Source organism: Gymnogyps californianus, chromosome 28, assembly GCF_018139145.2.
Source record: "Gymnogyps californianus isolate 813 chromosome 28, ASM1813914v2, whole genome shotgun sequence".
In the NCBI taxonomy this organism is placed as follows: domain Eukaryota; kingdom Metazoa; phylum Chordata; class Aves; order Accipitriformes; family Cathartidae; genus Gymnogyps; species Gymnogyps californianus.
Genome location: NC_059498.1, coordinates 5,749,617 through 5,773,466, shown reverse-complemented (window position 1 = coordinate 5,773,466; position 23,850 = coordinate 5,749,617). Strand labels below are relative to the sequence as shown.

Here is a 23,850-nt window from a genome sequence, read left to right as displayed (position 1 = left end):
GGCTGGGCTGGCCCCACTGCTCTCTGCAAGGGGAAGGGTGCTGAGGCAATGGGGGGCAGAAACCTGCGGGCTGTGGGGTTCGGTGGGGACGGGACTGCCGGGCTGGGGGGGATCAGCGCTGGGACCCCCAGGTGGGGCAGAGAGACCCCAGGGCCTGGGGGAACCATGGGCTGGGATCCCCGGGCTGGGGTCGGGGGGGAGTCACCGGGACCAAGCCCCCGGGCTGGGGGGCACAGAGACCCCCGGGCTGGGGCAGGGCCGGGGCCGGGCTCGGGAGGGGACCGAGGGCCGGCGGGGGCGCAGGCCGCAGCGTGCCCGTTGCTAGGAGACGGGCGGCCCCGGAAGGGGCGGGGCGAAGGGCGCGCTGCCCTCCCTTGCCGGCGCCGCGCGTCCTCTCCGCGCATGCGCGCCGCCGGTCCTCCGCCTCCCCACAAGCCTTTGCGCTCCGGCGGCAAAGATGGCGGCGCTGAGCGGCGGTGGAGGGCCATGGCGGCGGGGTGAGGGGCTCCTCACCGGGGCTGGGCGCCTCCGCGGGGCTCGGGCAGGGGCGAGCGGCGATGCCGGGCGGTGGCGTGGCGGGGGAGGGCGTGCATACGGCCCGGCCTGTCCTTACCCGCTCCCCCGGGGACCCGGGGCCCTGGCGCTGGCTTTGAGCGCTTCCCACTGTGCCCCCTCTCTGCAGGCTGGCTGCCCGCCCTGCAGCTCGTCCGCCGCGGCTCCAAGGCGGTCACCCGGCACTGGAAGGCCATGCACTTCCAGCGCCAGAAGCTGATGGCCGTGACCGAGTACCTGGCCCCGCGGCCGGCCGTCCCACCGAGCTGCCTGGCCCCCAAGAAGGAAACACTCGAGGAGGTAATTGTCTGGCGTGGGGCCTCAATGTCCGAGGAGACCGAGTGGCTTTGCACGCCCCGCGTGTGTGTGCTTGGCTCCGGGGATTTAACACGGGGTCTGCAGCCTCCACCGGGTGTGGTACGGATCTCCGGGACAGCCGTGCCCCGGGGTTAGCCTGGCCGGCCGCCTGTACGAGAGCTTTTCGGGGTGTTTACTGCCCCTTTTCATCACGTTGTGGGTGGCTGGGAGATACCCCAGCTGGTAATCCAAGTGCTGGAAACCAGGTGAGTCATCCCGCACTCCGCCGCGCAGCATCTCCCGATCCGCGGCAGCATCTCCGATCCGCGGCAGCATCTCCCGATCCGCGGCAGCATCTCCCGGCAGGTTACAGGGTCGGAGTGGGGGGAGGCGGCAGCCATTGCCCCTGCCCCTGCCGCCCATCGCTGCTCGCTCCCTTCAGGACAACGGTTACGTCCGGCTGTTACGGCGGCAGGTGGAGGAGGTGTTCCGGAACAATCGGATGATTGCAGTGTGTCAGTACAACTCCATGCCCGGTGAGGACGTGGTGCTGATCAGGCACTACCTCCGAAAGCACAACATTGAAGTCAAGTTCGTCCTGAACGAGGTAGGGGCAGAGCTGCCGGGGCAGATCCCGGTGTGGTTGTGGGGGGAAGGTGGAGGAGAGCTGGGACGACCGCGTGGTGCCCGCCGGGATGAAGACCTGCATTTTAAGAGCTGTCTCCCCCAGATTGTCAGACCCGTGCTGTCACAGTCCAAGTACAAGAATCTCCTCCCTCTCTTTGTGGCACGCAATATCCTGCTGGTGAGCCCAGAAGCGAAGGCGAAAGAGATGCTGCGGGTGCTGAAGGGAGTGCCGCAGATCAACCTCCTGGGTGAGAGCCTTCCCTGCGTCCCCATCTGCTGGTGCCGGGCTCGGGGCTCTCATCCGGCGCTGGGGAGAGGTTCTCTCTCCGGCAGGGTCCACACTAACGGAGCTGCGTCTGCGGGATCGCTGTCATGTCCGTTAAAATGAGGGGATGGATGGCGAGGGGTGGGAGTCCTGCCTGCAGGAGCAAGCTTTTCCTTGTGCGCCCATGGAAGACGAAAGGGCTCTGGCTCTGGCACCCCACCTCCAGTCCTCGGCTCTGCTCCTGTCTTCCAGGCGCCTGCATCGACGACACCATCCTGAGCAGGCAGGGAGTGGAGAACTTCGCCAAGCTGCCCTCGCTGGAGGCCGCCCAGGGGCAGACGGTGGGTGCCCTGGCCCTCCTGCCCTCCCAGACGTCCTCCCTGCTCCAGCGCGGCTCCGCGCACCTCACGGCTCTCCTGGATCAGCACATCCGCCGGCTGCAGGATGGGGAGACGGGGAGCCCGGCCGAGGCCACCCCTGCCCAGAGCTCGGGGGCTCACTGACAGTGGCCCCCGGGCCCCGTGTGTTGGCCAAAAGTCGGCTCCTTCACCGGCTGCGGTTGCGGGGGGGGGTCAGGGATTGAAGGTTTGGCCCCGGGTGGGCAGCCGGCAGTGGGACTGAGGGTCTTGCGGCATCACCAGCCCGTTCGGGGAGCCCTGGCCCTTCCCTTTGCTCCCCGCTACCCGCACCGACGGCACCTGGGAACAACCCAGCTGCGTTTTGGATGCTGTGGGGCTGCGGTCGGAGGGTCGCTGGGATCGGCTGGAGGAGGCAGAGTGCGGCGGGGAGGATATTGGGTGCTCCGAGCCCCCGTGCCCTCCGGAATGGGGGGCAGCGAGGGGGAGTGTGCTGTAACGCTGACCGAGCCGTGTCTGCGGTGTCACCAACCTGTCCATTAAAGTGAGCTGTGTGGTGGTGGAGATACCGGAGGCTTCGTCTTGGATTTGGGGGTGTGGGGGGGGGTTCCCGCCCCTCGATGCCGTGGGGAGAGGCCGGGCGCTGCTCCGGGGCTCTCCTGGAGCAGAGGGCAGAGCGGCACTGGGGGGTGGGCGAGGGAGAACCGGGGAGGGGAGGTGTGCGGGCCCCGGGACCCCCCGGGATGGTGCCTTTTCCGGGGGTACCCGTGCCCCGCGTGGGCAGAGCTCGTGGGTTGGCCCTTTTCCCGTGGGGTGGGGGGGAGCAGGCGCAGCCTGGGCGAGAACCCGGCCCCCCCCGTATACGGGAGAGGAGCCGTCCCACCGCCGGGGCTCCGCGGCTGGAGCTGTCCCCGATACCGGGCAGGGGGTCCGGGTCTGTCCGTGCTCGGGAGGCCGGTGGGTCCGGCTCGGTGCGGGCAGCAGGCGGGGGGGTCCCGGTGACCCCGTCGGGTTCCCGGTGCTGCCGACTCCGGTCCTCCACGGTGCAGGGGGCAGAACCGAGCGGCTCCGGCCCGGCGCCTCCGCCTCCTTCCGTGTTCCGGTTCCTGCAGCCGCCGGGCAGGATGCGACCGGCCCCGGCCCCGGCCGCCCGCCCGCCGCCCGCCCAGGTGAGCACCGGGGACCGCCCGGTGGGGGCTGCAGGCAGAGGGGGGGGCGGCTGGGGACCCCCGGGGGCACCGGCCCAGCCCCGCTCCCCTGCGGGGGGTCAGTTCAGCCCCCCCCGGCAGCACCCAGGGGGGCTCCCCTCGCTGCCAAGCTCGGGGGGGGGGGGGACCGGGCTGCGGTGGGAGCCCCCCCCCGTCCTCCTCCTCCTCCTCTCCTCTGAGCAAGGGTGCGCGGCGCGGCCGTTACCGGTGCCGTAGTTACCGGTGCCGGGGCTTGGCCGCCGTCCCAGGGTTATCCCAGGATCCGTCCTAGAGCAGCGGCCGGGATGCCTGGGTACCCTGGCAGGGGCAGCGCTGGAGGGGGCTGGCAAGGCGGGGGGGAAGCTTCCCCGTGCCTCAGTTTCCCCTTCCTGTAATTGAGAAGGGCAAAGGGAACACCCTGCTAGGAGGGAGCATGGCCAGGTCGGGGTTTTGGGGGGGCCATGTCCTGGCTCGGGGGTGCTGGGACGGACCGGGGCTGATCCCAGTCTCTGTAACCTGGGTCACCCTCCTGGCTGTGCCGGCCGCGGCGTTGTCCCATGGCACCGAGTCTATGAGGTGATGGAGCGGGAGCGGGGCGGCGGGGCCGGACTCTGGACCCGGTGGGCGGGCGAGGGCCGGGCGGCGGAGGTGAGATAAGGCTGGGTGAGTCAAAGGCTCCATCTCGCGCAGAAGCTTCTGGGTCCCAGCCGCAGTCATGTGCGAGGCTCCCCGCTCCTGGGGGGGCAGGAGGATCCCCCCCACCCCTTATCCCCGTGAGGGAAGGGATGCCAGTGTCTGGCAGGGCAGGAAAACTGTGGGCAGGGGGGGTGATGCCCTCCCTGGGCTCCCTGATGTGGCGTCCCCTCCTTGCAGCGGCTCCCACCGCCCGGGCCGTGACGGCCGAGCTCGGACCCCCAGCCCCGTAGTGCGGACGGGAGGGGGGGCTTGGCCTGCCCCCCCCCTCCCCGGCCCCCTCCACTCACCAGCCATGGGCAGCCACGAGAAGGATCCGTCCTCTCCGAAAAGGGCCCTGTCGCGCTCCGACAGCACCGTGTCTTCCAAGCACAGCAGCGTTCAGCAGGTTGGGGGGCTCCCGGCTTGGAGGGGCTCAGCAGGATGCCAGTGGTGCACGCAGGCTGGCCCGGGGGTGCCATGGGGCCTCGGGGGGCTTCACCCCACTTTAGGAAGGGTGATACAGAGATGCCCTGTCCCCCGGGGATACCAGGTGTCCCTGCCTGGGGACAAGGTGGGGAGCACCCCGTCTGCCCCTGGTGCCGAGGGACCCCCACGCTGACCCCCGTCCCCAGCAGGGCTCGGAGAGTTGGGAGGTGGTGGAGGAGCCGCGTGCGCGGGGCAGCCCAGGCCAGCAGCCGCAGCGGCACGAGGGGTACCTGCTCAAGAAGAGAAAATGGCCCCTGAAGGGCTGGCACAAGGTAACGGGCAGAGCCGGCACTGGGAGCCATCACCCGGCCGGTCCTGGGCGCCGTGCCCAGCCCTGGGGCAATTTGGGCCCCTGGATACGGGGGCTGCAGGGACTGGTCTCTGTCCCCCCCCCCCCAACAATCATCCCTCTCTGTCCCCAGAGGTACTTTGTGCTGGAAAACGGCATCCTGAAATATGCCACCACATGCCAGGACGTGAGTGTGGGGCTGGGCTGCATCCGTGTAGCCTCCCCGTGGGCTTAGGGTGGGGGATACCCCCATGGCCCCCATGAGGAAGGGGCTCTTCACCCTGACAGATGTCCCCGGGCTCCCCCAGGTCCTCAAGGGCAAACTGCACGGAGCCATCGACATCCGTCAGTCTGTCATGTCTGTCAACAAGAAGGCGCAGCGGGTCGACCTGGACACGGAGGAGAACATCTACCACCTCAAGGTGCTGATGGGGGCTCTAGTCGGGACTGGGGGCTTTGGGTCCCCCCCACCTGGGTCCCCCCCCACCCCAACTTGCCCCTATCCCACAGATCAAGTCCCCAGAGCTCTTTGCCAGCTGGGTGAGCAGCCTCTGCTCCCATCACCAGGGCGAGAAGCCCGAGCCCTGCCCCAGGGGGGGTCCCGCGGGGAGGACCCCCACCAACGCGCAGGTGGGTGACACCTCGGGGTGACAATGTGAGGTAGTGTCTGGGCGCGGGGCTCCTGACGGCGGCTCCGGCGATGCCCCTTCTCCCCTGCTGCAGGGCCAGTGGACGCGGATCCTGCCCTCGGGCAGCGCCCCTGCTCTCTCCACCCTCGCCAGCTCCCGGGACAAGGTGAACGCCTGGCTGAAGGACAGCGAGGGCTGGAGCGCTGCTCGGCCGGTGAGCAGGGCGAGAGGGGATGCACAGGGTGGGGGGGATGCCCTGTCCCCCATCCCTGACTGGGCTCGCTCTGTCGCAGAGCTGTCAGAGTGCCAGGCGAAGCTGCAGGAGCTGACGGGCATGCTGCAGAGCCTGGAGGCCCTGCACCGCATCCCCTCGGCCCCCCTCATCTCTGGTAGCCAGGTAAGCGGGACAGCGGCGGGCACGGGGCTGAGCATCGCCCAGCGTGGCAGCCCCCCTTCCTGGGGAGGGTCCAGCTCCAGCCCCCTCCTCTCGCTCGCAGCCCTCGGCCGCCGCGGAGAGGCCGAAGAAGGGCAGGAGGACCACCAAGATCTGGTGCACCCAGAGCTTCGCCAAGGACGACACCATCGGCAGGGTGAGGGCGAGTGGGTGTCCCGCCGAGCTCTGCCTGCTGCCGGCTGAGCTGCTGCCTGGGGATGGAGCCCCCTGGGACCCCGCTGACCCCCATGTCCCCGTGTCCCCCCCCAGGTTGGCCGCCTGCACGGCTCCGTCCCCAACCTCTCGCGCTACCTGGAGCCGTCCCAGAGCCAGCTGCCCTTCAGCCTCCCCCCGAGTACAGCCAGCTGCAGAGGAGCTTCTGGGTCCTGGCCCAGAAAGGTGGGATGGGGCAGGGGGGGCTGAGCCCCGCCGGCAGTCCCGGTGGTGGCAGGGCAGGTGCCGAGGTACCGCGCCGCAGCCCGACCGCCTGCCCGTGTCTCCCGGCAGTGCACGGCTCGCTCAGCAGCGTGGTGGCCGCGCTGACGGCCGAGAGGGCTCGTCTGGAGGAGATGCGGCAGGCGCTGGACCGGCGGCGCTCAGCCCACGCCCGGGTGCTGCTGGCAACGCTGGGGTGAGGGATTGCGGGGGGCTGGCAATGCTGGGGTGAGGGATTGCGGGGGGGCCGAGCAGGACTGCCCCCGGGCTTTGGGTCTCAACGGAGCCCGGGCGTTGTTGCTGTTGGGGTGCCGGGGGTGCAGCGAGTTGGCCTGGTGCTGGATGCCCAGGCAGCAGTGGGGCGATCCCCCCTCCCCATCAGTCCCACGCTGGCTGGAGGGACAGGCTGGGGGGGTGTGGGGGGCTCAGCTCAGCCTCCCCCTGCCTCCGCAGGCCGCCCTGCGCCGCTTCCACTCCCTCTCCGTCTCCTCCGACACCACCCTGGACTCCTTTGCCTCGCTGCACCCCGACGAGGTCAGGGGGGCTGGGATGGGGGTCGTGGGGGGTGTCCGGGCAGCCCCCCCCACGCCGGGGCGGGGGGCTGAGGCGGTGGCTGTCCCCGCAGCCGGACGCACTGCCGGCCAAGGGCCGGGAGCAGCAGCTCTCCAACCGCAGCATCGTCTCGCTGGCCGACTCGCACACCGAGTTCTTCGACGCCTGCGAGGTCTTCCTCTCTGCCAGCTCCTCGGAGAACGAGGTGGGGCGGGGCTTCGGCCGGGGGGGCGGGGCCTGGGGCGGGGCCATGGCGGGGGGGCTCTGCTGGCGGGGGGGACTCTGCAGACCCCCCTGCCATCCCCTTCCCGCTCTTTCTGTGGGTTCATCTCTCCCTTCTCTCTCCCCCGTCCCCTCCCCGTTAGCCGGCCCGGGAGCCGCCCCCCCAGCTCCCCGTGTCCCCCCAGCCCCTGTATCCCCCCGGTCCCCACGTCCCCCCTGGCCCCCGTGTCCCCTGCAGCCCCCGCAGCCCCCCCTTTCCGGGCGCTCGGGGTCTCTGCAGTCTCTGAGCCCGGCGGTGGGGGTCGGGTGCTGCTGGTGCCCCCCCCCCGCCCCCCGCTCCCCCCTCCTGCAGCCCCACCGGTACCCAGCACCCCCTCCCGTCCTGCTCCCCCGCCCCCCAGCCCATCCCAGGTACCCCGCTCTCGTCCCATCCTCCCGGTGGGGCCCTGCCCAGTACAGCCCCTCCTGCCCCCCCCCCCCCCCGCCCCCCCGGTGGGGTAACCCCCAAACCCCCCCCCGGCCCGGGACCCCCGAAGCCGCCGACGTTCCCCCGCACCTCCCCAGCCTTCGGACGACGAGTCGTGCATCAGCGAGGCCACCACCAGCGCCTGCGAGGACGCGGCCGAGCCGGGGGGCCGGGCCGCCTCCCGACAGGTACGGGGGGTGTCACCGGTGAGGGAGCCGAGGGGGGTGGCGGCTCCGCTCCACCGCCCGGTGCCCGGCAGGAGCGGAGGGCCGGGGATGCCCGTGGAGCCGCCGCCGCTGGAGCTGCCGGGGCCGGACCCGCGGCGGCGGAGCTGTCTGCCCGCCCCCCCGCGCCGCCGGGGGACGTGAGCCTGTGGGGGCTGTTGCGGAGCAGCGTGGGGAAGGACCTGTCACGCGTGGCGCTGCCCGTGCAGCTCAACGAGCCGCTCAACACGCTCCAGCGCCTCTGCGAGGAGCTCGAGTACAGCGCGCTGCTGGACCGCGCCAGCCGCGCCCGCGACCCCCGGCAGCGCCTGGTGAGACGGGGGGCTCGGGGACTCGGGGGGCTCGGGGGTCATGGGGGCTCGGAGGGTATGGGGGCTCGGGGGACATAAGGGACTTCGGGGGCGGGGGGGGCACGGGGAGGTGGAGGGCACGGGGACGTGGGGACACGGGGGGCTCGGAAGGTCGGGGGTTTGGGGGACACGGGGGGGCGCTCAGGGGACACGGAGGAGCTTGGGGGGACACGGGGGGACTTGGGGAGTTTGAGGACTTGAGGGGCTCGGGGACACGGGGGGCTGGGGGACATGGGGGGACTTGGAGGATTTAGGGGCTCGGGGCACGTGGGGCTCCTGGGACATGTGGGAGCAGGGGGGGACACGGGGGGTCGGGGGACACGGGGGGGGGGGCGGGGGCTTGGCCGCGCCCCCCCCCCCCCCCCCCCCCCCAGCACCACGGGACGTGGGCAGGGGCACGGGGATGGCACGACGGCGAAGAGAGGCCACGCCCACGATGGGCGTGACCGAGGGAAAACACACCCTCGGGGGGGGCGGAAGGGGACCGGTGGACGCCACGCCCGCCCCCTCCGAGGGGCGGGGCGCAGCGGTGCCCCGCCCCCGGCGCGGTGGCAGCAGTGCGGTGGCTGCGGTGGCAGGTCTACGTGGCCGCCTTCGCCGTGTCCGCCTACGCCTCCACCTACTACCGGGCGGGCAGCAAGCCCTTCAACCCGGTGCTGGGCGAGACCTACGAGTGCGTGCGGCCCGACCGCGGCTTCCGCTTCATCAGCGAGCAGGTGGGGACGGGGACGGGGACAGAGAAGGGGGGGACGGAGCCGGACGGGGCGGTGGCGTGTCCCTCTTCCTCCCTCCAGGTCTGCCACCACCCCCCCATCTCCGCCTGCCACGCCGAGTCCGACAACTTCATCTTCTGGCAAGGTGGGTGCCGAGGAGGGTGTTGGGGACACGCGAGGGGGCCGGGGGGGGGGGTCTTACCTCCCCCCCCCCCCGCCCCCAGACATGAGGTGGAAGAACAAATTCTGGGGCAAGTCCCTGGAGATCGTCCCCGTGGCACCGTCAACGTCCAGCTACCCAGGTGAGACCCCGGCCCTGGCAGGTGGCCCCCCCACCCCCCGGCGCCGCCCTGCCCTCCCTCCCCCAGCCGACGGTGCGGCGGTGCCCGCAGGACCGGGGACCACTTTGAGTGGAACAAGGTGACGACGTGCATCCACAACGTCCTCAGCGGCCCCCGCTGGATCGAGCACTACGGGGAGGTGCTGATCCGCAACACCCGCGATGCCGCCTACCACTGCAAGATCACCTTCTGCAAGGTGTGCCTGCCCCGCCCCGCCCCACCCCGCCCCGCCCCACCCCAGCTCCACCTCTCACAGCATACTCCCAGCCCTTCCCTGGCCCTGCCCTTTAGTCCCTGGGCTCTGCCCACCCCATAGCCCCACCCTTCCCTGTGCCCCTGACTCCACCCTCCCTTTGCATTATCATTGCCTGGCCCCACCCCTTCAGATGTGGCCCCACCCCTTCACCCACATGCTCATCTAAACACTGCCTGTTGTTGCCCTGCCCCTTGCCTGGCCCCACCCTTTCCCAATGGCCCCACCCCTCAGTTATGGCCCCGCCCTTTCCCAATAGCCCTGCCCTTTTCCCAGTGGCCCTGCCCCTCAGGGCCCCACCCTTTCCCAATAGCCCTACCCTTTTCCCAGTGGCCCCACCCCTCACTCATTGCCCCGCCCTTTCCCAGTGGCCCCACCCTTTCCCAATGTCTCTGCCTCATCGCTCATGGCCCCACCCTTTCCCAGTGGGGGCCCCCCACACACACACACTCAGGGCCCCACCCTTTCCCAACGGCCCCGCCCTGGCCCCACCCACCCCACCCAGCCCCCCTGTGGCTGCAGGCGCGGTACTGGGGCGCGGGGGCCAACGAGGTGCAGGGGGCCGTGCTGAGCCGCAGTGGGACGGTGGTGGAGCGCCTGGCCGGCAAGTGGCACGAGGGGCTGCACCGTGGGCCTGCCCCGGGGCAGTGCGTCTGGAGAGCCAGTAAGGACCTGGGGGGCCATGCTGGGGGGGGGAGGGGGAGAATACCCCACCCTGGGGGTCTTAGCACAGTGCCCCCCCCCGCAGACCCTATGCCCCGCGACCACGAGAGGAACTACGGCTTCACCCAGTTTGCCCTGGAGCTGAACGAGCTCACGCCGGAGCTGCGGCGGGTCCTGCCCTCCACCGACACCCGCCTGCGCCCCGACCAGCGGTGAGCAGCACCCGGCACCGGGGAGGGGGGGTGTGGGTGGGGGGTGGTGCTGAGGCTGCCCAGCTCATTACAGCGATGTGTGTGCGTCGTCCCCCCCCCCAGGTACCTGGAGGAAGGCAACGTGCCGGCGGCCGAGACGCAGAAGCGCCAGATCGAGCAGCTACAGCGGGACCGGCGCCGGGTCATGGAGGAGAACAACATCACGCACCAGGCTCGCTTCTTCAGGTCCGGCACGGGGGGGGCGGGGTGGGCCGGGAAGGCTCCCGGGGCTGGAGTACAAGGCAATGCATGGGGCACGGGGGCACCCCGTGGCTCAGGGGATGCAAGGCTCTCAGGGAATGGGGGAGACCCCCTTGGGGGGGGGGTCCTGAGGGCACCCTAGGCATGACACCCCCCCCCATCCCAGGCGGCTGATGGATGCCAACGGCAAGGAGTCGTGGGTCACCAACAACACCTACTGGAAGCTGCGCCTGGACCCTGGCTTCGCCCACCTGGACAGTGCGGTGCTCTGGTAGCGACCCCCCCCCCCCCCGCGGGGCGCTGAGCCCCCCCCCCAGCTCATCGCGGCAGTGGCACCCAGCAGCGGGGCTGGTCCCCCCAGCACTGGGGGTGCAATGTCCACCCCCCAGGCCGTTTTGCTGGTGTTTAAACAAAACTGTGATATAAAAAGGGGGGGGGGGGGGGGGCACAGGCAGTGCCTCCCCCGAGCCGGGGCAGAGCCTCGGGCCGGCTGCGGCACTTGGGGGCAGGGGCTGGTGGTGCCCCCTGCCCTAGGGGCACAGGACGCCTGGTCCCTGGCTCGCTGCGGGGGGGGGGGCAGCAGGGGGCCCTGGGGTGCCCGCGGGCGGGCAGACCCCTCTGGCCCCCCCAGCTGTGCACAGGGGCTGCTCTAATAAAAGCTGTAAAGAGCTGGGGTGTGCAGAGAGCTTCCTTCTCCCCGCCACCAGGCCCCGGGGCTCAGGACCCCCTTCCTAGCCGAGGACGCCTGGGTCCTCCCAGCAAGGGGGGGGGGGGGGGCACGAGTCCCTTAGCCCCCCCCCCCGGTGCCTCAGTTTCCCTCCCACCTGCTCGCAGAGGAGAGCAAAGAGCCGTGCCCCATAGCGTCCCCTTTATTGCAATATGCTGCTGCCCCCAGCCCCACGCCGGGCACAGCGGGACTCAATAAATACTTCAGCATTAACCCCCCCCCCGCCCTTAAAAACCACGGATGACAAAAAAAACCTCACCCTCCCCCCCTCCCGTCCCCTCCCGCTCAGCCCCGTGGCCCTACCGCTGGCACTGGGGGCTGATTTTCTGGCTGCAGCCCCCCCCCTCCGCTCAAGTCTTCCCAGGATATGGGTGTTAAATAGGGGGGGACACACACAGGACCCCTTGCAACCAGCTCCTGTGGCCTTGGGGTGCCCGGAGGCGGGGGGGGGGAGTCTGAGCCTCCCCCCGGTGCGGCTCAGTTGCCATAGAAGCCATAGTAGCCACTGTCGGTGCCCGGGTCCTTGTCGTAGAGGTCCCCATTGCGGGGCGGGGGGGAGCTCTCGGCGCTGGAGGGGTACGGGGACACCCGCCGCCGCTTGCACTCGTACAGCCCCGAGTCCGAGGAGTCGCCCGAGGTGGCGGCGGGGGGCTCGGGGGGCCAGCCCTCCGCCTCTTTCCCCTTCTCCTCCCGGGGCTCCCGGTACCAGCCCAGAGCCCCGGGGCTGCCCTTAGGGCCGTACTGCCCGGGGCTCCAGCCCCCCGCCGCCCCAAATCCCCCCGGCCCCTCGGGGTAGTAGGGCAAGGGCGGGTGGGGGGCAGGCGGCAGGGCGAAGGGCTTCACCCCGTAGGGCACCAGCTTGCCCCCCCCGTACCCCGCCTCGTAGCTGCTGTACTCCAGTGCCCCGGCGGCGGGCGGCTGCTGGGGGGTGAAGTACCAGCGTGGGGGGTCCTTGGGGGGCAGGGGCAGCGGAGCCCCCCGCTCCCCACCGAAGAAGCGCCCGGGGGGCAGCGGGTACTGCTCGGGCAGGAAAGGCTGGAAGCGAGGAGCCGGCAGGAGCTGTTGGCAGCCGGGACCGTCCGGTGGAGATGGGGTGAGGCGGTCGCCCTCCGAGGCCGTGTACATCCTGGGGGGGGACACACACAGGGTGGGAATGGGGGGGGATGCCCTCCTGCCAGCCGGGGCTGGGGGAGGGCGGGGGGGGACACTCACGAGTCAAAGTTGTCCCGGAAGCCTTTGGCGAAGGGGTTGTGGTCGATCTTCAGCTGGGTGATCTGGGGGGGGACGACACGGAGCTGGGGGGCCTGGGGCTGCTGCCAGCCTGCCGCCCCTCCCAGGGATGTTCCCCCCCCCAACCCTTTTCCCTCGAGCAGCCCCTGCCCCACCAGCGTCCCCTGCCCACCCCAGCACCCGTGGGGCTCAGCCACAGCTGGGGGGGGCCAGGCTGTGCTGGGGGGGGGGACAAGACTGGGGTGATTGCTGAGATGCTGACGGGATGCTGGGGGGGCATTGCAGGGTGCTGGGATGCTGAGGGGATGCAGGGGGTACTGGGGGGGGTGGCCCTGGGATGCTGATGAGATTCAGGGGGAGGTACTGGGATGCTGAGGGGACGCGGAGGGGTACCAGGGGTTGCGGAGATGCTGCGAATAGGGGTGTTGGCGGGGGGGGGCCTGGGGGGATGCCATTGGGGTTTCCCTGATGCTGGCAACCTTAGAGGGTGCTGGGGGGGGGGGTTACCAGGGTTGCTGTGATGCTGGGGCGATACTGGGGTGTATCAGTGGTTTCTGTGGCCCTGGGAGGATGCTGGGGGGGGTTGCCGGCATTCCTGCGCTGTTGGGGGGCTGTTTTGGGGGGGGGCTGTCTTGTACTCACATCAGCATTCTGGTAGGCTGTGACAGGCGATGAACTGGGTCTCAGGGAAGGCGAAGGTGTGGGTGTGTGGGGAGGGGTACGCCTCCTCGCCCTCGCCCTCCTTCACCTCCGTCACGTGCAGCCGGGGCTGGTACTTGTGCAGCGACTGCAGCACGATCATCTGGGGAGGGGGGGGGGTGCAGCGGGTGGTCAGGGGGGGGCATGCGGGGACCCGGCACAGCCTGGCACGGTGGCGGGACCCTTACCTGGCCGACGTTGTTGGATGCGCCCTTGTTGTTGGTGAGCTTCAGCTTCCCGAAGGAGACCTCCTGCCGCATCCAGTGGGCGCCCGTGTTGGGCGAGTCGGGGTGCAGGTAGAGGCGGTTCCCTGGGGGGGGGGGGGAGGCAGAGCAGGGACAGGGTTACCCCCTGCCTGGCACCGTGAGGAGGAAGAGGATGAGGAAGGGGATGGTGGGGGCCCGTACCTGGCATGTTGCCCTCGGCTTTGCCACACTGCACCCACTTGCCGCCCTGGTAGCGCCAGTGATGCTGGTCCACCAGCACCACGTCCACGCAGACGCTGTAGTGGGCCACGGGGTTGAGCCCCGAGAGGTTGAAGCTGAGGAACGGGAACATGCGCCTGGGGAAGGGACAGAGGCCCAGACACCGTCACCCTCCCTCAGGTCAACCCCTGCCGCAAAGGGCTGCATGGGGAGGGGGGCGGCTCTGCCTTGCAGAGCGGTGATGGGGAAACTGAGGCAGTGTGATGCCCGGCTCTCCCCCCCCCCCGCCACCTCCCGCACCCGGCTGGGTGCCCGTGAGGAGCTGACTGACCCCGGCAGCTGGGGGATGCTCTCGGGGCCGATCCCCCCCGGCCCTGGCATCTTCCTCCCCCTCCCCAAGCACCTTCCGGATCGGAAACCAACACCGCTGCTATTTCGAGCTGGGCGCCAGCCTGCGCCAAGGGCAGGAAGGGGACAGGATGGGATGGCCGGGGGGGACCCTGCGGCCGTGGGGCTGCAGCTGCCAGCCCCCCTGTGGGACTGCACCCTGCTGTCCCCCTGCACCTGGGGGGGGACACCCCAAATCTCAGCCCTGGGGTGGGAGATCTGCCCCCCCGCCCCAAGTTCAGTCCCGCCTTTTCCATCACCCACCCCAGTAACCCCAGTTGCCAGCCCAGGTTTGCAGTGGGGCCTCGAGCCGTGGCCGGGGTCACTGGTTCAGCACCCCCCCCCAACAGAGCTCGGCTCTTGGACCGCGGCATTTTGGCACCCACTGGAGTTTTGGCTTTTGGTGGCCGGAGCTGGAAACCAGCCCCAGCACCGGCACCGCCAGCAGCCCCGGCCCTGCTTCCCGGCCACCCCATTAGTGTCACCCATGTCAACAAGCCATTGCCAGCGGGGAGCAGGATGGACCCCCCCCCGCAGAGACCGACATGGGGGACACGGAGAGCCCTCAGTCCTCCTCCCAGATTTGCCTGGGTGAGATATACTTGGGGTGATGGGGGAATTCATCCTGACCCCCCCCCGGGGGAAGAGGGCTGGGGGGGCTGCAGCCCCGCACACCGCCGGCCCCCTCCCTCTCTCCTCCCCTCTTCCTCCCGCGGGCTGTGCCGCTTCCCATCCGCCAATACCCGGTGGGCGAGGGTGGGGGGCGGCTGGTGGGGGGGGGCGGAGGGGGCTGGGTTCACCCCCACACCCCCCCCACACCCCCCCCCCATTTCCTCGAAGCGCCAGCATTTCTCATAAAGTGGGTACCAGGGCTTCTCCGAAAGGGCCCCGGAAAACCTTGCCCGACCGAGGGGTCCCGCGTGGGGCTGGGGGCTTCTGCCTCCCCCTGTGCCAGAAGGGAACCCAGGTGTCCAGGCTGGGTTTGGGCAGGGAGGGTGGGCTGCTCCCCGGAGCCGACCTCAGCCCGGCCATCATCCCAGCAGGAGCAACGGACGGAGCTGGGAGCAGGGCTGCCCACCAGCAGGATTCACCCCTGGCAGGGGACCGGTGGCAGGGGGGTTACTTCGCCTCCCCGCCAGCACGGGAAGGGGGTGCCCTGCCTGCCCTGCCTGCCCTGCCAGCTCCTGGCCACCCCAGCCCCCAGCACACCAGGGTTTCCCACCAGCCCCAAGGCAGAGACCTGTAAGCTCATGACAGGGATGGCACGATGCACCAAGGGGGCTGCTGCACCAGGGAGCCCAGCCGAGCCCCCCGGGGCCGCCATCCTGCCCCTGCACACCAGCCGGGGGGGGGCCGGGAGGGCCGAAACACGGGCGAGGAGCAAAGCGAGGGGCTGGGAGCGCACACAGCTCCGGGTGCCGGGGCAGGAGCGTGGGGGATCAGCCGTGGCCCCGGCAGGAAGCGTGGCTCGGGCAGTGCCGTGGCACCGGGGAAGCGGCATGCAAAGAGCGGTGGAAAGAGTGCACGCAACCTGCGCCGGGTGCCGCTGACTCAAAATTGCCCTTGTGAGAGAGAGGGGAAAAGAAAAAGAAAAAGAAAGCAGCGCTCGTGGTGAGGAGCTGCGCATGTGCTCCCCGGGGCTGGGACAGACGGCAGCCCCGAGCATCCCGGGTACCCCAGGGTCCGGCCAAGCCCTCGCAGACCCCATCCCGCCACTTGCATGCCGAAAGCTGGTGGCCCCCGGGGCTCACATCTCCTCTGGAGCGAGCAAGACGCGGCCGTGTTGAGGGAAGGTGGTTCCTGCCACCGATAAAAATTGCAGCCACATCAAAGGGCGGCAGCGAGGGGCTGCGCTGCCTCTGAGTCCCCGCCGAGCTCTCGCAGAGCGCTGCCTCGCCGCTGCCGTGCTCTGGGTGCCAAAGGCCTCGCCGCCGGCGGCTCCTGGCACACCGGCGAGCCGGGGTGATGGCTGGCCCTGGGGTGAGCAGCCAGGCTGGGTGTTGCACCAGCCCCAAGCTGCTGCAAGGAGCAGGGAGGAAGAAAACAGCCTTTTTCTGGTTTTTTTTTTTTTTTTGCACCTTGCTTGCTCCGACACCGCCGGTTCCCCGGCTCCCCGAGCCTCATGCTGCCGGCGGAGCAGAGAGAGAGAGTTACAGCTCAAACGCTGCCGCGGTGCAAACCGCAGGGCTCGGCCGGGGCACGGGAGGGCGGGGGTAAGACCCGAAACCATGCACGCCTCGCATTTATTTTTAAATCCCCCGGTGCTCGAGCTCCCGGGGCTGCTGCTGAGGCAGGACTTGGTTCCCCTGGGTTTGGCCCCTGCGGTTTGGGAGGTGTCGTAGCAGGGTGCAGGATGCCCCGGCCAGCTCACTAACCCCCCCCCCCCACGCACCCCAAAAGCTGGTGGGCAGCTCTGGGTTCCCTCCCTTTGCATGTTTGTTTCTGGGGCTCTGGAAGGGGCTCCCGGCTCTCAGGCTGCCCCGAGGTTTGTCCCTGCATGAACCCCTTGACTCGGGGGGGGACGACGGGACGTGTGGCCATGGGAGCCAGGGAACATGGGAGCTTGGGGCACACCGGCGCATCCAGGGGACATGGGTGTCAAGAGATGCTAGGTGACATGGGACCCTGAGGACAATGGGATCATGGGGACACAGGGAGAAGGGACAGGGGGTCCAGGATGAACCCAGGTGGAAGGGAAATCTGGGGACCAGCCACCTGCAAACCCCCCCCGGCCAGTGGTGCCCCCCCCTGCCTGCACCCCCGGCGGCGCACCGGGGGGGGGCTGCCGGCTTCCTGAGCCGCCTCCTCTCCCAATGGCAACCCAGCGCGCCCCAGCCCCAGCGGCCGCAAGAACCACGGCCGCGTGGGAGATCGGCGCAGCCCCCGCCACGCTCCACCTGCCCCCCGCCCCCACCGCACGGCTGCATGGCACAGCTGTACGGCACGGCTGCTCGGCATGGCACGGTGACATGGCATGGCTGCACGGTGCGGCGTGGCTGCATGGCACAGCTGCACAGCATGGCATAGGTGCGTGACACAGCTACACGGTGGCACGGCATGGCTGCACGGCATGGCACGGCTGCACCACTGCCTCCAATGCCGCAGTGCTGCCAGCCGGGCACCGGGTCCCCCCAGCCCAGCCTGCACGGGAACAGCAGCTCCCGGCCTGGGCAAACCATCCCCGAGTCCCCCCAAAAAGGCAAAGCCAGCTCTTGTGTTCCCCCCAAATGCATGGCCACTCCCTGCACCCCTCAAAGCAAAGCCAACCCTCGTGTTTGCCAAACACAAACCCAGCCCTTGTGTCCCCAAAGCTGTCCCCTGCGTCCCCGCCAAAGGCAACGCCAGCCCCTGTGTCCCCCAAGCGCAAAGCCATCCCCAGCATCCTCTCCAAAGGCAGCACCGAGTCCCCCTCAAATGCAAAGCCAGCCCCTGTGTCTCCCCAAAAGGCAAAGCCAGCCCTGGCTTTGCAGCAAAAACCCGTGGCAGGAATTCCCCGGGCCCTTTGCAGCCGGGGTGATAGCGAGTCCTTGGGGGTTTCCGCAGAAATCCTGCCCTGCCTGAGCCCCGAGAGCCGTGGGGGGCGGAGGAGGGATGGGGACCTGCGTGGAAAACCGGCAGGAAATTATTTTTGCTGGGGACGAGTGGGCGTGGGATGGCGTGGGATGGCACGGGTTGGCATGGCATGGTACGGGTTGGCGTGGGATGGTGTATCAGAGCCGGGGCAGAGGGGCAGGGAAGGTGCCAGTGGGGGTAAATCCCAGAGCCCGACCAGGTTCGCCCCGGCGCTGCCGTCTCCCACCCGGCCTCAGCTCCTCTCCATGGGGATGCGGGGGCCTGCGCCCCAGGGACACAGGCAAGGAGGGACCAGCGCAGCCCGGCAAGATGGGGTGCCTGCACCCCCAGCGGGACAAGATGCGTCCCCTGCCCTGCTCCGGAGCCCCCCAGCCTGGTGGGTGCCTGCTTCGGGGCACACGTCCCCCTCGAGCTCCTGCTTTGGGGTTTTTCCTGTGTCTCAGCAGCACTGCAGCCTGGCCCTGCACAGAGATTTTTGCAAAAGCAGCTCAGGGTTGGGGGAAACGGATGTTTTGTGGCTCTGAGTTTGACATCTCCCCGGGGCTGGGTTTGCCATGAGCCCCCACGGCGCAGAGCACGTCCCCCCCAGCCCCCCGCCCCTCTGCAGAGCCATTGAGGAGGATGGAGCTGGAAAAAGAGCCCCAAAATCGCCTGGTTTAAGGCTGGGAGCTGGTGTCAGAGCCCAGACGCGCAGCGGGGCAGAGAGGATGGGATATCTGGGGGCACCCCAGTTTCCAGACCCTCAGCACCAGATCCTGAGCCGCCCTGACGCAGCGGGGATGGGCACTGCCCCAGCACAATCCACGACGGCTGGGGAAGGGAGGAGGAAAGCAACGGGGCAAATTTCTGCGGGTTCCTGTAGGACCTGAACGATGACGGGCGAGGAACAATCATTTGAGGGGCCCCAACGCCCCTGCCACCCCCTTGGCCGATACTGGGGACACGTCACCCCATCCGTGACGGTGCCGGTTTGCTGCCGAGCGGTCCCGAGCCCGGCGGGAGGAGCGGGCCTAGGAACGGCCGTGGCAAACCAAGCGGCCCTAACGCGTTTAGACTTCCAACACATTAAGCAGGTTGGTCTCAGCATCGAAGTGACACCGTCTGTCTCGGCCGAGGGAGGGAAGGGGAGAGGGCACGGAGCGTCGCTGCTGGCAGCCCCCGCGCCCAGCCCCGGCGCTGGGCAGAAAGAGAATCCCTGGGCGGAGGAATGGCGGCGAGGGGGGGTATCGCTGCGGCAGGAGGAGCTGGGGGGGGTCTCTGCCAGCTGCCCTGCACGCAGCGGGTGTGCGCTGCCCTGTCTCCCCCTTGCCACAGATTTTTGGGAGCCACGGCATAGCCCCTGAGCCCGATCCGGATGGGGCTGAGCCCTGTGCCCCGGCCCCACCACGCTCACGCTCCCCTCCTCCCCCCAGCACGATCCCACTGAGACCTCCCAAACTGCAGCGTGGGGCCCGGCTCCCCCCACCCACATCACCCCGGTGTGGGGCCGAGGGACGGGCTCGGGGTGGGCACCAGCATTTCAGGCTCCCCTTGCTCCAAGTCGGGGCGACTCCACGGCCCCCCAGGGCCCGTATCGCACCCGGCCCCCCTCCAGACCCTGCAAGCAGAGGTGTTGGCAGAGGTGGGGTGGACTTTAGCCCCCCACATATCCCCCAACCCTGCCCCAGCCCCTTCCCCAGCCCCAGGAACCCACAGCCTGTGAACACCCCAGGCGGGAGGCAGCACGGAGGGGACAGCAGGTACCCGGCCGCGGTGTCACCAACGGTTGTTTTGGCACCCAGGATGTTGCCGAAATGCTCCCCCTTTCCCCAGGCACGTGGGGGGCACCCGGCCTCTGCCTGCTCCACAGAGCAGGCTGGGGGATTTCCATCCCAGAGGGAGGACAGCAAGTAGAAGGGGTGTCACCCACCCACCCACTGTGCTCGTGGGGTGGCCGGGGCTGCCGGCACCCTCCCAGGCCCCGGCAGGTACCGGGCTCTCACTACTTGTTGCAGCGCTGGGCTCTGGATCCGGCCCATGGGTCGAGACCGGATAAATGCCGCCTCCAGGCCCCCGGCACCGGCACCATCTCCACGAGCTTCCTGGCACAACAAACCCTGCCCGGACATGGGAGGTCTGGACCCCCCCTCTCCCACCCCGATACAGGCGGGGACACCCCCCAGTCCCCTTCCTCCTTCCAACAAGCCTCAACTCCCCTAGAAAACAAGACCTGGGGGGGTCTGGTCTGCTTCGCTCCCCCACTTTTTTTCCTTTGCCCACACAGAAAGACATCACCCCCAAACCCACAGGGACGGGGATCCCCTCTTGCACAACTCCCTCCCCTTGCACGGGCAGACGGGGACCCGCAACCCCCACAAACACCTCCCACACCTCCAGCCCTTTGGGGAGACGAGCCAGGAACCTCCAGCCCCTCACCGTGCCGGCCACCCCCGGCCCACCCCGCAGCCCCCTGTCCCGTCCCACACCCCCACTGCCAGTGTGCCCACCCCAGCATCCCCAGTGCCCCTACCCTGCCTGTATCCCTGCCCCACACCGGACCCCCACCCACTGCTCCCCGATGCCCATGCCGGTCCCAGTGCCGCTACCAGTCTCTGTCCCGGTGCCCCGCCGGTCCCCCACCCCGGTACTCCCGGTGCCCCCCCCCGGTGTCCCGGCTCACCTGCCCTGCTTGGTGATGATCATCTCAGTCTGGTGCTTGTGGAACTTGGCCCAGAGCGGGTAGTTGTTGAGCATCACCTGCACCTTACCGGCCGCCCGGTACCCGGGCAGGGCGCAGAGCGGCCCGGCACGGGGGCACAGCGGGGCAGCCCCGGGGGCGTAAGCGCTCTCCGCGCCCGCGTACAGCTCCGCGCCCGCGTAACCCTCGACCGCGTAACCCTCGACCGGGCGGCGGCGGCGGGAGGCGGCGGTGCCCGGTAAGGCGGGCATGGTCCCAGGAATCGGCCGCCGAAGCCGCCGGGAGCGCCGTAGGGTAGCGGGGGGGCTCCCGGTTCCGGTCCCCCCCCATCACCGTAGTAGGCGGCGGCGGCGGCAGCAGCAGCGTCCCGGGGGCCCGGCGGTTCCTTGGCAAAGCTGGCGGCTCCGCTGAGCATGGGGGCGGCGGGGCGGGGGGCTCCGGTGCCCGGCTCCAGCGCGCCCATGGACGGGCGGGGGGACCGGCCCCGCTCAGCCGCTCATGGGGGCCCCGCCGGCGGCCCCGGGACCCGGAGCCGGGCGCGTTTCAGCAGTGCCCGCCTCGCCGGGCTCCCGCCGCCCCCTCCATGCCCGGCAGCCCCGGGGAGGGGGGGCGAGCCGGGGCGGCCCGGGGAAAAGCCAAGGAGGAGGGGGGCAAAAAAACAAACCCGAAAAAAAAAAAAAACCCCAAACACCCGGAAAGCCCCAAAAGTGCCGTCGGGGGGAGGGGGGGGGCCCGCCCTGCCCCGCTGCTGCCGGTACCGCTGCCGGTGCCTTCACGCACTCCACCTGCCCATCCCCGTGGCCCCGCGCCTCTTATCCAAAGAAGCGGCTCCGCACCGGGAGCTCCGCCCCCCCCCGGCGGAGGCGGCCCCCACCGGGGCGGGGAGCGGGAGTGGGGCGGGACCGAGGGGCGGGGAGCGGGACACGCGGGTCCCGGACACGCGGGGAGAGGCGCTCGGGAGGGTGCAGGGAGACGGGAGGGGATGGGGGCCGCAGGGGGACACGGAGCGTGGGAGGGGATGGGGGACATGTTGGGGACATGGGGCACTGGGGGAGTGGGGAGGTGGGAGGGGATGGGGGGGCACGGGAGGAGCCAGGGCTGTGGGACACTGGCAGAGGTAGGGACACGCGAGGGGACATGGGGGGACACGGGGACAGAGCATGGAGTGACCAGGGGGACAGTGCGGGGGCCACGCTCCTGCCCGTGTTTTGGGGCTCTGGGGTGACACAGGGCACTGGGGGCCAGTTAACACCCTGTCCCCCCTCCTCCCAGGACCCTTCATTAATCCATTAATTGCCCGGGGGTGCTGCGTGGGCCCTGTGTGGGGGTGCTTCCCCCCAGGGAGACTGCGGCAGCCCCCAGACTCTGTGTGGATCTTGGGTGCCCGATATTTTGGGTCCCCCCTGCACACCCTGGTGTCACAGCAGACACGGGACGTGGCTCGGGCTGGCGAGCACCCGGGAACCGGGGCTGGGGCCTCGTCCCGTTCTTGGCCTCCTTCCCCTTCTGCTGCGTTTGGGGGGCTCCGAGTTCCTTGGGGAGCTCGGACAAGCCATGCCCACCCTCCGTGCCCACTCCCGTGCCAACCCCAAGGCCAGGCCTTCCCGGCACCTGCCCTTGACCCCGCTGCGCCGGGGGAAGTCCCCGTGTCCCCTGGAGCCATCACGAAGGCATTTTGCTCTGGAGGAGCCGCTTCCCTTGGCAGCTCCCCAGCTCGGCGCCCGTCAATACTTTCCATTCCCAGTGGGGCAGCGCCGCGGGAGGGTGGGGGACGGCTGGGTGCCACCCCGTGCCCGTCGCTCCCATACCGCACAAAAGGACGAGTGACACCGCCACCGGCCCGTGTGTCCCCCTCCTGGGGTCCAGGCTCGGCCCCTGGGTGCAGGGATGTGCCCAGCCTTCCCCATGCCTGCCCCCTCTGGGGCTGGGGGGCGTGCATGGAGGGCGGGGGGGGGGAGAAAGGGGCACGTGTGGGTCTCTACCAAACCCACATCTAAATCCCCTGGGCTTCGTGGCCCTGGGGCCGCGGGTGACATGCTGCCGGGGGGCAGCAGGAGCGGATGGGGACAGGGATGGGGACAGGGATGGATGGGGAGAGCTCTGCTTCCCCCACAGAGGGGTCTGGCTGTGGGGCAGGAGGAAATGGGGAATTAAGGATGCGTGGGGTGGGGGCCGTGGCTGGGCTGTGGGGGGAAGATGGACAGGACCCCCAGGTCCCCACGGTGAGTCACCTCCGGGCCGGAGCGGTGGTCTCGCAGGGGGTTGTGTATTGGCCCATCAGACACAGCTTAGCAGCGATTCGGGCCGGCTTTTCACCGGTGTCATTGTTCAGAGGGGTCCCCGGGTTTCAATCTCTATGCAAAGCCCCCCCCCCGCTGACCTCCCCCCCCCGCCTTTCCGGCTCCCTGCCAGCTCCTCCCGGCCCCTAATCCCCTGGGAGTTAGTGGGGGAGCGGGCTGGTGTTGGGGCATGTGGCAGCGGGGGGGGGTTTGCAGTGGGGGCAGCCTTCCCCCCCCCATGCTCACCCCTGGCCTGGTGTTTGCACACACATGCACACGCACACACGCACCCACACGCGTGTACACCCCTCCCTGGCACAGCCGCTGCCCGCTGCGCTTGGCGTCCGTGTCAAGGGCAGAGCATGGCAGCTGCCCCCCCCCGGCCCCAGGCACCCCCAGGCTGCCAGGGCACTGCCACCCCTTCCTGACCCATCAGGCAGGAATCCCCCCGCCGAGTTCCCAAGTGAGAAAAAGAAGGAAAACAAGGAAATTTCCAGAGAATTTTTCTAGGAGGAAAAATACAGGCTGGAGGGGGGTGATGGATGGGGGGGAGCGACTCATTAACTGGGGGGAAGCGAGTGCTGCAGCACATGTGCTCCCTGACGTCACGACGTGCTAATTCATTCCTGTTATACCATCGCCGGCGAGGATAAATTCACAGGCACACCCCCCCGCTGCGAGATCAGCCGTTGTGGCCACCCAGATGGGTGTCAGGCTCACGAGCATCCCTGCTGCGCCCACAGCCAGGGACCTGCCACCGCCACCGCACGTCCCCCTCGCCCCTGGGGGTCCCGGTCCCGGACTGTGCCAATAGCAGGGTCCGGAAGGGTGGGGGGAAGGAGTGTGGCTCTGTCCCCAGGTTGTCACGTCCTTGAGTCTCTTCCCCCCCCCGCCACGGTAAAGTGACACCGGGGACACTGCCCTCCCTGGGAGACACAGCAGGACTCCTGGGGCGATGGTTGTCACAAGTGTCCCTGCGCAGGGAGGACTTGCTCAGGGCCACGAGAGAGAGGAGAGCTGGGAGCCGTGTCCTGACCGTCACCTTGAACAGCCTCTGATGGCCCTGTCTGCCGGTGACGGGGATGCTCCGGGGCATCCTCAGCCCGGGATTCAGGCTTGGTCCCCTCTGACGTGGTGTCCCTTGGGATGGGACAGTCTCTGCGCCAAGCGGCCTGAGCTCATCCCTCCGTGGCGAGGGAACACCAGGATTTTGGTTCCAAACCTCTCTACTGCTGGGCAGCGGCTCGGCAGCAGCAAAGCCGGCCAGGCATCCTCACCGGCAGGGCCCTTCCTGGAGGGCAGGAGCCCTGGAACGTCCTCGGGGCCAAATTCCCCCCCTTCAAGCCCCGTGCCTCAGTTTCCCCTCTGCAGATGGCTGATGCAACA

General features: G+C 69.6%; 3 protein-coding genes across 3 annotated transcripts; 2 read left to right on the top strand and 1 right to left on the bottom strand.

Moving 5' to 3' along the window:
- The first annotated feature begins 457 nt into the window (after window positions 1–457).
- On the top strand, window positions 458–2,661 carry MRPL10 (mitochondrial ribosomal protein L10). The gene is made up of 5 exons (XM_050911818.1): window positions 458–497; window positions 683–852; window positions 1,292–1,456; window positions 1,580–1,724; window positions 1,994–2,661. The coding sequence occupies exons 1-5, from the start codon at window positions 458–460 to the stop codon at window positions 2,242–2,244; spliced, it is 771 nt and encodes a 256-aa protein (XP_050767775.1). The 3' UTR covers window positions 2,245–2,661.
- A 1,569-nt stretch (window positions 2,662–4,230) lies between these two features.
- On the top strand, window positions 4,231–10,895 carry OSBPL7 (oxysterol binding protein like 7). The gene is given in 26 exon segments (XM_050911673.1): window positions 4,231–4,365; window positions 4,592–4,717; window positions 4,868–4,921; window positions 5,043–5,156; window positions 5,245–5,364; window positions 5,458–5,551; window positions 5,554–5,577; window positions 5,657–5,760; window positions 5,861–5,953; window positions 6,067–6,148; window positions 6,151–6,195; window positions 6,304–6,407; window positions 6,685–6,765; window positions 6,857–6,988; window positions 7,570–7,668; window positions 7,759–7,816; window positions 7,819–8,006; window positions 8,624–8,761; window positions 8,840–8,903; window positions 8,983–9,030; window positions 9,033–9,060; window positions 9,151–9,295; window positions 9,875–10,016; window positions 10,101–10,227; window positions 10,330–10,452; window positions 10,634–10,895. Coding segments are annotated over 26 exon segments (2,535 nt in total). The 5' UTR covers window positions 4,231–4,272; the 3' UTR covers window positions 10,743–10,895.
- Window positions 10,896–11,671: 776 nt separating this feature from the next.
- TBX21 (T-box transcription factor 21) lies at window positions 11,672–20,648 on the bottom strand. The gene is given in 8 exon segments (XM_050911921.1): window positions 11,672–12,320; window positions 12,407–12,468; window positions 13,067–13,090; window positions 13,092–13,226; window positions 13,312–13,433; window positions 13,531–13,685; window positions 20,168–20,352; window positions 20,385–20,648. Coding segments are annotated over 8 exon segments (1,596 nt in total).
- Window positions 20,649–23,850: the final 3,202 nt, after the last annotated feature.